At 42.6% G+C, this 11,413-nt stretch overlaps 1 protein-coding gene across 3 annotated transcripts; it reads left to right on the forward strand.

Moving 5' to 3' along the window:
- The first annotated feature begins 1,393 nt into the window (after positions 1–1,393).
- Positions 1,394–11,225, forward strand: LOC139381204 (E3 ubiquitin-protein ligase TRIM39). Of its 3 annotated transcripts, XR_011628535.1 has the most exons (8): positions 1,413–1,959; positions 3,120–3,215; positions 5,228–5,461; positions 5,562–5,584; positions 7,912–8,030; positions 9,267–9,527; positions 10,036–10,547; positions 10,747–11,225. XR_011628535.1 is itself a non-coding variant. In XM_071124646.1 (7 exons), the coding sequence occupies exons 1-7, from the start codon at positions 1,546–1,548 to the stop codon at positions 10,308–10,310; spliced, it is 1,422 nt and encodes a 473-aa protein (XP_070980747.1). In that variant the 5' UTR covers positions 1,394–1,545; the 3' UTR covers positions 10,311–11,225. The 3 variants fall into 3 exon arrangements, 2 of the variants coding, with proteins under 2 accessions (XP_070980747.1, XP_070980748.1); XM_071124646.1 differs by having other exon boundaries at positions 1,394–1,959; positions 10,036–11,225; XM_071124647.1 differs by lacking the exon at positions 3,120–3,215 and having other exon boundaries at positions 1,441–1,959; positions 10,036–11,225.
- Positions 11,226–11,413: the final 188 nt, after the last annotated feature.

The raw sequence follows: 11,413 nt of genomic DNA on the forward strand, positions 1-11,413 counted from the left end.
CTGGCTTTACTCCTTTTCAATAAGAGATTTCCCTCCTTGGATAAGTTGTCCAATATACCAGGTATTTGTCAGTGTTACATGATACAATTACAGTGTCAATGGCAGTTTACCAGGGAGAGCGCTGGGTAGAAATGGATTGCAGAGCACATATCTCAACCCAAACACTCTCATCAACACAGAGGTGGATACTAGGGCTGCAGGTAGCCTAGTGGTTAGAGCAGGTAGCCTAGTGGTTAGAGCAGGTAGCCTAGTGGTTAGAGCAGGTAGCCTAGTGGTTAGAGCAGATAGCCTAGTGGTTAGAGCAGGTAGCCTAGTGGGTAGAGCAGGTAGCCTAGTGGTTAGAGCAGGTAGCCTAGTGGTTAGAGCAGGTAGCCTAGTGGTTAGAGCAGGTAGCCTAGTGGTTAGAGCAGGTAGCCTAGTGGTTAAAGCCAGGTAGCCTAGTGGTTAGAGCAGGTAACCTAGTGGGTAGAGCAGGTAGCCTAGTGGGTAGAGCAGGTAGCCTAGTGGTTAGAGAAGGTAGCCTAGTGGTTAGAGCAGGTAGCCTAGTGGTTAGAACAGGTAGCGAGCTTTGTCAGAGTGACCATCGAGTTCTTGGTCACCTCCCTGACCAAGGCCCTTCTCCCCCCCATTGCTCAGTTTGGCCAGGTGGACAGCTCTAGGAAGAGTCTTGGTGGTTCCAAACTTCTTCCATTTGAGAATAATGGAGGCAACTGTGTTCTTGGGGACCTTCAATGCTGCATAAATGTTTTGGTACTCTTCCCCAGATCTGTGCCTTGACACAACCCTGTTTTGTAGCTCTAAGGACAATTCCTTTGACCTCATGGCTTGGTTTTTGTTCTGACATGCACTGTCAACTGTAGGACCAAAATCATGTCCAATCAATTGAATTTACCACAGGTTGATTCCAATCAAGTTGTAGAAACATCTCAGGGATGATCAATGGAAACAGGATGCGCCTGAGCTCAAATTCGATTCTCATAGCAAAGGGTCTGAATACTTATATAAATAAAAGGTATTTATGTTTTTAATACATTTCTATAAAACCTGTTTTCACTTTGTCATTATGGGGGTATTGTGTGTAGATTTTACGAAGACATTTTGTTATTTAATCCATTTGGGAATTAAACTGTAACATAACTAAATGTGGTAAAAAGTCTGAAAACTTCCCGAATGAATCTTCCTCTATCAGGTTTACTAGAAAACATAGAAACACATTGTTTACCCAGATGTTGATGTTGGGGTGGTGCTGGAAAAGGATGAACACGGAGCTGAAACATTTTGAAACTTCTGTTTAAGGGTCGTGTTTCTGATACGAGCCATTGAGAGCTGTCCGCCCGTCTGTCTAAAAACAGTAACACCTGACTATAAATAGCCACCAGGGGGGTTTCCTGTTGTGGCCAAACAGCACCAGTGATTGTGTAATCACTGCTACGCATGAAACATTAAGCAAGCGGCTGCAGAGAGTAGCAGAGCAACAGACCATAATACTGTAGCAAGAGGCACCTATCAAAGATCCAGTGATCAAGGAGAGATCAATCTGTTTCCATGGCGTCTGAGCAGCAAAGGGGTGATGAGCCCTCTCTCCCCAGGGAAGAGGCTGTGTGCCCGGGCTGTCAGGGAGCAGGGCCCCTGGTCCTGCCGTGTGGCCACAGCCTGTGTGAGGCCTGCCTGGGGCTGTGTGAGGGCGAGCTGGGCCAGGGGGGCTGTACCATCTGCTATGGCAGAGACCTGCTGGACTGCGTCCTGAAGAGACTGCTGGACTCCCTGTTCCAAGGGCAGCCGCGGCGGGGCAGGGATGGAGGGGTAGAGGACGGGGACAGGGAGCTGTGTCCTCTGCATGGGAAGAGGCTGACGTTGTATTGTGTGGAGGACAAGGAGATGGTGTGTGTGGCGTGTCAGAGCGAGGAGCACGACGACCACGAGTGTTGTCCCACGGAGGAGGCTGTGCACGACTGCAAGGTGAGAGTGTTGTGACTGACTACCTACACAGATACTCAGAGACGAAAGCGGAATTCAGAGTCCACAAACGCAGAGCTGCAATAGTTCAGTGGCCAATTGTGACATAACTACAACTGCTCCTCGGGGGAAACACAGTCCAGTCGCACACCATCCCAACACTCCAAATCAACACGGCTCCATGAATATAATCAGAATTCATGTAAACATTACAGTTTTCAAAATATAGCTTGTCCAAAAAAAAAAGTTGTCTCTTGGCACACCTTATGAGGTAAGTTGAGCCCGGGACAGGGTAAGATAAGCCGCCTACAAATTTCTCAACTGAATTAAATTTTACCACTACCTTGTTAAAAAACATGTCAATTTTTATTTCCCAAATCACAATCACTTAAAAAAACCAAACATTTTAAGCATCTTTGAACTCAGGCTTAACACCTAAGAAACACTTTGTACTTTTTAAAACACTTTTAACATGGGTCAGGCCCTGTTGTTACCTCATATCCCAGAGATAATGCCAGAGATAATGCCTTGGATTATGCCTGGGAAGAAAACACTTCAATTTGCTCAAATTGTCATTGGCTCAACCAGTGGCTCAACTTACCCAATGGCCATTGGCTCAACTTAACCAATGGCCATTGGCTCAATTTAACCAATGGCCATTGGCTCAACTTAACCAAAGGAAAATATTCTGACTATATTAGTCCACACAGCTACAAGGAGGCACTTTCATGCCAGGTTTAGGACGCCAGGTTTAGTACCTCATATTGAAGCTGATAGAGACTCCAACTGATGTATAAAACAATCTTAATATGATCTACTTTGGTTTAGATACAAACATCATTAAAACCATGTTTTTTTGGACCTCTTTCTTATCACTTTTTCCACGTGGTTTCTTGCTTCACAGACGGCAGGAAATTATGACCTCTTTCTAAATATTTTGTCAAATTATATATTTTGTGTATGATTTCCTAGAAACAAGGTTGGCTCAATTTACCCCTTTGGCTCAACTTACCCCACTCTCCCCTACAGTACAACTGATCTGACTTGGTTGTTAGAAACCCTAACCGAGTGAGATGGAGACAATCTTTGGTTGATCACTGTCACACATATGTGTATGTTGACTCACCCCTGACCTCTCTCTAACCACTGACCTCTGACCCCAGAGGGAGCTGACGTCTGCCCTGAGACCTCTACAAGAGAAGCTGGAGGCTCTGAACACTGTGAAGCAGAGCTGTGAGGAGTCAGCTGAACACATCAAGGTTAGGAGGGGTCAGCTGAACACATCAAGGTTAGGAGGGGTCAGCTGAACACATCAAGGTTAGGAGGGGTCAGCTGAACACATCAAGGTTAGGAGGGGTCAGCTGAACACATCAAGGTTAGGAGGGGTCAGCTGAACACATCAAGGTTAGAAGGGGTCAGCTGAACACATCAAGGTTAGGAGGGGTCAGCTGAACACATCAAGGTTAGGAGGGGTCAGCTGAACACATCAAGGTTAGGAGGGGTCAGGCTGAACACATCAAGGTTAGGAGGGGTCAGGCTGAACACATCAAGGTTAGGAGGGGTCAGCTGAACACATCAAGGTTAGGAGGGGTCAGGCTGAACACATCAAGGTTAGGAGGGGTCAGCTGAACACATCAAGGTTAGGAGGGGTCAGCTGAACACATCAAGGTTAGGAGGGGTCAGCTGAACAATTCAAGGTTAGGAGGGGTCAGCTGAACACAAGGTTAGGAGGGGTCAGCTGAACACATCAAGGTTAGGAGGGGTCAGCTGAACACAAGGTTAGGAGGGGTCAGGCTGAACACATCAAGGTTAGGAGGGGTCAGCTGAACACAAGGTTAGGAGGGGTCAGGCTGAACACATCAAGGTTAGGAGGGTCAGCTGAACACATCAAGGTTAGGAGGGGTCAGCTGAACACATCAAGGTTAGGAGGGGTCCGGCTGAACACATCAAGGTTAGGATGGGTCAGCTGAACACAAGGTTAGGAGGGGTCAGCTGAACACATCAAGGTTAGGAGGGGTCAGCTGAACACAAGGTTAGGAGGGGTCAGCTGAACACATCAAGGTTAGGAGGGGTCAGCTGAACACAAGGTTAGGAGGGGTCAGGCTGAACACATCAAGGTTAGGAGGGGTCAAAAGGCGTCAGATCCATCCGATAGACAGAACGATGGATCATTTCTGGGTTTGAATGAGACTAGTTCTGTGTCGTACCATTGATCAAATATACTCCCATCAGGACTGTGAAATGGTAACAGCACAATAACTGGGATTGATGTTGAAACAGTAGATGCAGTCAAAGTACAATATCAATATCATACAGTCGAAGTACATTATCATTGATATCAGACAGTAGATCCAGTCGAAGTACATTATCATTGATATCAGACAATAGATCCAGTTGAAGTACATTATCATTGATATCAGACAGTAGATCCAGTCGAAGAACATTATCATTGATATCAGACAGTAGATACAGTGGAATACATTATCATTGATATCAGACAGTAGATCCAGTCGAAGAACATTATCATTGATATCAGACAGTAGATCCAGTCGAAGTATATTATCATTGATATCAGACAGTAGATCCAGTCGAAGTACATTATCATTGATATCAGACAGGAGATCCAGTCGAAGTACATTATCATTGATATCAGACAGTAGATCCAGTCGAAGTACATTATCATACTATAAATCAGACAGTAGATCCAGTCGAAGTACATTATCATTGATATCAGACAATAGATCCATTCGAAGTACATTATCATTGATATCAGACAGTAGATCCAATCGAAGTACATTATCATTGATATCAGACAATAGATCCAGTTGAAGTACATTATCATTGATATCAGACAATAGATCCAGTCGAAGTACATTATCATTGATATCAGACAATAGATCCAGTTGAAGTACATTATCATTGATATCAGACAGTAGATCCAGTCGAAGAACATTATCATTGATATCAGACAGTAGATCCAGTCGAAGTACATTATCATTGATATCAGACAATAGATCCAGTCGAAGTACATTATCATTGATATCAGACAGTAGATCCAGTCGAAGTACATTATCATTGATATCAGACAGTAGATCCAGTGGTATACATTATCATTGACATCATTTCCTGAGCTCCTAATCCCACTTGATAAACTGCTAAAGTATTGATAGAGATGAGGTCATTCGGATTCTGATATTCCCTCCATCTCCTACATCTCCTCCTTTCATTCCTTCTTTATCCCGTCGTCCCCTATCCCCGTTTACCCCTGCAGAGCCAGGCACAGCAGACCGAGCGCCTGGTGCAGCAGCAGTTTGAGAAGCTGCACCAGTTCCTCCGAGACGAGGAAGCTGCTGTGATCTCTGCTCTGAAGGAAGAGGAGCAGGAGAAGACCCAGGGGATGAGGGACAGGATAGACAGAACAACAGACCAGATCAACTCTCTAGCTGAGGCCATTGAGGTGACGGTGGAGGCCATGGACACTGGTGATGACATAACCTTCCTCAAGGTACGGACTCATCAGAGAACGAGATCACAGTATGAAAAGAGGTTGTAATAAAAGGATATTATTGTTTGCCTTTCAAGTAAGACGTCATATTTTCCATTAGAACTTCAAGAGGACCTCTGAGAGGTGGGTGTGTTGCTCTATTCTTTTCCTTCATAGTTGTGCATCTTGTAATCTCAGCATCTATAACCTAATCTCACCTATAACCTAATCTCACCTCTAACCTAATCTCACCTCTAACCTAATCTCACCTATAACCTAATCTCAGCACCTATAACCTAATCTCACCTATAACCTAATCTCACCTACAACCTAATCTCACCTCTAACCTAATTTCACCTATAACCTAATCTCACCTCTAACCTAATCTCACCTACAACCTAATCTCACCTACAACCTAATCTCACCTCCAACCTAATCTCACCTATAACCTAATCTCACCTCTAACCTAATCTCACCTATAACCTAATCTCACCTATAACCTAATTTCACCTATAACCTAATCTCACCTCTAACCTAATCTCACCTACAACCTAATCTCACCTCCAACCTAATCTCACCTATAACCTAATCTCACCTCTAACCTAACCTAATCTCACCTATAACCTAATCTCACCTATAACCTAATCTCACCTATAACCCAATTTCACCTATAACCTAATCTCACCTATAACCTAATCTCACCTCTAACCTAATCTCACCTATAACCTAATCTCACCTATAACCTAATCTCACCTATAACCTAATCTCAGCACCTATAACCTAATCTCAGCACCTATACCCTAATCTCACCTATAACATAATCTCACCTATAACCTAATCTCACCTACAACCTAATCTCACCTCTAACCTAATCTCACCTCTAACCTAATCTCACCTATAACCTAATCTCACCACCTATAACCTAATCTCAGCACCTATAACCTAATCTCACCTATAACCTAATCTCACCTCTAACCTAATCTCACCTATAACCTAATCTCAGCACCTATAACCTAATCTCAGCACCTATAACCTAATCTCAGCACCTATAACCTAATCTCACCTATACCCTAATCTCACCTATAACCTGATCTCATCTATAACCTAATCTCACCTATAACCTCATCTCACCTATAATCTCATCTCACCTATAACCTAATCTCACCTATAACCTGATCTCATCTATAACCTAATCTCACCTATAACCTCATCTCACCTATAATCTCATCTCACCTATAACCTAATATCACCTATAACCTAATCTCACCTATAACCTCATCTCACCTATAACCTCATCTCACCTATAACCTAATCTCACCTATAACCTAATCTCACCTATAACCTCATCTCACCTATAACCTCATCTCACCTATGACCTCATCTCACCTATAACCTAATCTCAGCACCTATAACCTAATCTCAGCACCTATAACCTAATCTCAGCACCTATAACCTAATCTCAGCACCTATAACCTAATCTCACCTATAACCTGATCTCACCTATAACCTAATCTCACCTATAACCTGATCTCATCTATAACCTAATCTCACCTATAACCTCATCTCACCTATAATCTAATATCACCTATAACCTAATCTCACCTATAACCTCATCTCACCTATAACCTCATCTCACCTATAACCTAATCTCACCTATAACCTAATCTCACATATAACCTCATCTCACCTATAACCTAATCTCACCTATAACCTAATTTAGCACATATAAACTAATCTCACCTATAACCTAATCTCACCTACAACCTAATCTCAGCTACAACCAAATCTCACCTATAACCTCATCTAATTTTGAACCTAATCTCAGCTACAACCTAATCTCACCTATAACCTAATTTAGCACATATAACCTAATCTCATCTATAACCTCATCTCACCTATAACCTCGTCTCACCTATAACCTCATCTCACCTATAACCTCATCTCACCTATAACCTAATTTAGCACCTATAACCTAAACTCACCTACAACCTAATCTCACCTACAACCTAATCTCACCTATAACCTAATCTCACCTACAACCTAATCTCACCGAAAACCAAATCTAATTTTGAACCTAATCTCAGCTACAACCAAATCTCACCTATAACCTCATCTCACCTATAACCTCATCTCACCTATAACCTCATCTAATTTTGAACCTAATCTCAGCTACAACCCTAATCTCACCTATAACCTAATTTAGCACATATAACCTAATCTCATCTATAACCTCATCTCACCTATAACCTAATCTCACCTACAACCTAATCTCACCTACAACCTAATCTCACCTATAACCTAATCTCACCTACAACCTAATCTCACCGAAAACCAAATCTAATTTTGAACCTAATCTCAGCTACAACCAAATCTCACCTATAACCAAATTTCGCATGGGCTACCTCTGTCTGTCTGTCACAAGCGATTATACATTTTGTAAACCTGTTGACACATGAACCTTCTTCTGACAGGACTCAGGTGACAGTACAGGAGCCAGAGGAGGTGACAGGAGCTCTGCTGGACGTGGCCAAACACCTGGGCTGTCTCAACTACAGAGTCTGGGAGAGGATGCAGGACGTCATTACATACAGTGAGTAGAGGGAGACCATAAGACCACAATGCATGTGCAGATAATGTGTTTTGAGTACCCTAGGAATGATAACTCAATGTACTCTCTGTCTCAATCAATCATTCTCTCTCTCTCTCTCAATTCAATTCAATTCAATTCAAGGGCTTTATTGGCATGGGAAACATGTGTTAACATTGCCAAAGCAAGTGAGGTAGACAACATACAAAGTGAATATATAAAGTGAAAAACAACAAAAATTAACAGTAAACATTACACATACAGAGGTTTCAAAACAGTAAAGACATTACAAATGTCATATTATATATATATATACAGTGTTTTAACAATGTACAAATGGTTAAAGTACACAAGATAAAATAAATAAGCATAAATATGGGTTGTATTTACAATGGTGTGTGTTCTTCACTGGTTGCCCTTTTCTCGTGGCAACAGGTCACAAATCTTGCTGCTGTGATGGCACACTGTGGAATTTCACCCAGTAGATATGGAAGTTTTTCAAATTTGGATTTGTTTTCGAATTCTTTGTGGATCTGTGTAATCTGAGGGAAATATGTCTCTCTAATATGGTCATACATTGGGCAGGAGGTTAGGAAGTGCAGCTCAGTTTCCACCTCATTTTGTGGGCAGTGAGCACATAGCCTGTCTTCTCTTGAGAGCCATGTCTGCCTACGGCGGCCTTTCTCAATAGCAAGGCTATGCTCACTGAGTCTGTACATAGTCAAAGCTTTCCTTAATTTTGGGTCAGTCACAGTGGTCAGGTATTCTGCCGCTGTGTACTCTCTGTTTAGGGCCAAATAGCATTCTAGTTTGCTCTGTTTTTTTGTTAATTCTTTCCAATGTGTCAAGTAATTATCTTTTTGTTTTCTCATGATTTGGTTGGGTCTAATTGTGCTCTCTCTCTCTCTCTCTCTCTCTCTCTCTCTCTGTCTCAATCAATCATTCTCTCTCTCTCTCTGTCTCAATCAATCATTCTCTCTCTCTCTCTGTCTCAATCAATCATTCTCTCCCTCTCTCTCTGTCTCAATCAATCATTCTCTCTCTCTCTGTCTCAATCAATCATTCTCTCTCTCTCTCTCTCTCTCTCTCTCTCTCTCTCTCTATCATTCTCTCTCTCTGTCTAAATAATTCTCTCTCTCTCTGTCTCAATCTCTCCCTCCCTCCCTCCCTCCCTCCCCCCTCCCTCCCTCCCCCCCTCCCTCCCTCCCTCCCTCCCTCCCTCCCTTCCCTCACATCCAGCTCCTGTGACTCTTGACCCCAACACGGCTGATGTCTGCCTGTCTCTGTCTGATGATCTGACCAGCCTGCGGTACACAGAGGAGGAGGAGCGACTCCCTGACAACCCAGAGAGGTTCTGTTACTATGAGTGTGTCCTGGGTTCCGAGGGCTTCAACTCCGGACGACACACCTGGGACGTGGAGGTGGGCGTGAACAGCGAGTGGGCCGTGGGCGTGGCACGGGAGACGGTCTCAAGGAAGGAGTGGTTCCCCCCGAGCCCAGGTACCGTCTCTTGCCATTGTGCCATTGAGCAAGGCACATAACTTCAACAACTCTCTGTCCAGAGGCGCTGCTCTGTGGCTGACCCTGTGCCAATCGTTGTGAATGTGTGTACGTGTGGCGGTTAAGTTCTGCAAAAATAAACCTTTTCTCAAATGGACAATAAAGTATCTATTGGTTTGGCTGGAGTAGGCCGTCATTGTAAATAAGAATTTGTTCTTAACGGACTTGCCTAGTTAAATAAATAATATATACGTATAATCTATTCTATTCTATTCCATTCTATTCTATTGCATTCTATTCTATTCTATTCCATTCAATTCTATTGCATTCTATTCTATTCCATTCTATTCTATTGCATTCTATTCTATTCCATTCTTTTCTATTGCATTCTATTCTATTCCATTCTATTCTATTGCATTCTATTCCATTCTATTCTAGTGCATTCTATTCTATTCCATTCTATTCTATTGCATTCTATTCAATTTTATTCTATTGCATTCTATTCTAGAGAGGGGCCTGTGGACCATCTGCTACTATGGAGGTGAATACCGCGCCCGCACGGCCACCGCCACCCCCCTGGTCCTGAAGAGAAGGCCCCAGGAGGTCAGAGTGCAGCTGGACTGGGACAGAGGCAGGGTGATCTTCTCCGACGCCTCAGACAACACGCTCATCTACAAGTTCCAACACAAGTTCACCCAGAGAGTGTTCCCTTACTTCTCCAACACCTGCAAGAGGCACCCTCTGAGGATCTCAGCCGGGAAGGTGACAGTTACAGCGGAGTAGCTTGGTTCATTCATTAAGAGCTGATTTGGTAAACCTATAGTTAAGGGACATTACAAAGCTGTTGCTGCAGAACAGGCTAAAACATTAGCTTTAATGTGGATGCACCTTTACTGCAGCAAAGGCATTTTTTAAGCAGCTACGTGACTGTTTTCTGTCTCTCTGGGTTCTAATCTAAATATATAATTACTGACTCTCTCTGGGTTCTAATCTAAATAGATAATTACTGACTCTCTCTGGGTTCTAATTTAAATAGATAATTACTGACTCTCTCTGGGTTCCAATCTACATAGATAATTACTGACTCTGGGTTCTAATCTAAATAGATAATTACTGACTCTCTCTCTGGGTTCTAATTTAAATAGATAATTACTGACTCTCCCTGTGTTCTAATCTAAATAGATAATTACTGACTCTCTCTGTGTTCTAATCTAAATAGATAATTACTGACTCTCTCGCTCTCTCTGTGTTCTAATCTAACTAGATAATTACTGACTCTCTCTCTCTGTGTTCTAATTTAAATAGATCATTATTGACTTGTGCAGCAATGTAAACATGCTATAAAACACATTTAGTCTTTACATAAGAGGGTATGAATGCAGGGCTTGTATGACCTCCATGTGATTTGCACTAATTTCATTTAACAGTAGCAATGTGATGCATTATATGTTTTCTGTGACAGGGTACAGTATACAAGGCGTTTGTAACGTTTGATAGACACTGTATTGTTTGCATAAAAGGTTTTGCTTGTTTTCCTGTCCCATGCTTTCAGGAGAATCTATGCACACAAACAAATGATTGTAGTTAGGCAGGCCTAAAGTACTGTAACAATGTTAACATGAAACATACAACTGTTTTAAAACCTATCACCTGTCCACAGCTTGTCCATATGAACGAACATAAAGACATATAAAGCAATTGGATCTGTTGTGGTTTTGTATCAGTGTATTTCAGAGCAGAGTGATGAAGGGTGTGTAACCTTTCAGAGCAGAGCAGAGTGATGGAGGGTGTGTAACCTTTCAGAGCAGAGTGATGGAGGGTTTGTAACCTTTCAGAGCAGAGTGATGGAGGGTGTGTAACCTATCAGAGCAGAGCAGAGTGATGGA

Source organism: Oncorhynchus clarkii, chromosome 23, assembly GCF_045791955.1.
Source record: "Oncorhynchus clarkii lewisi isolate Uvic-CL-2024 chromosome 23, UVic_Ocla_1.0, whole genome shotgun sequence".
Lineage (NCBI taxonomy): Eukaryota > Metazoa > Chordata > Actinopteri > Salmoniformes > Salmonidae > Oncorhynchus > Oncorhynchus clarkii.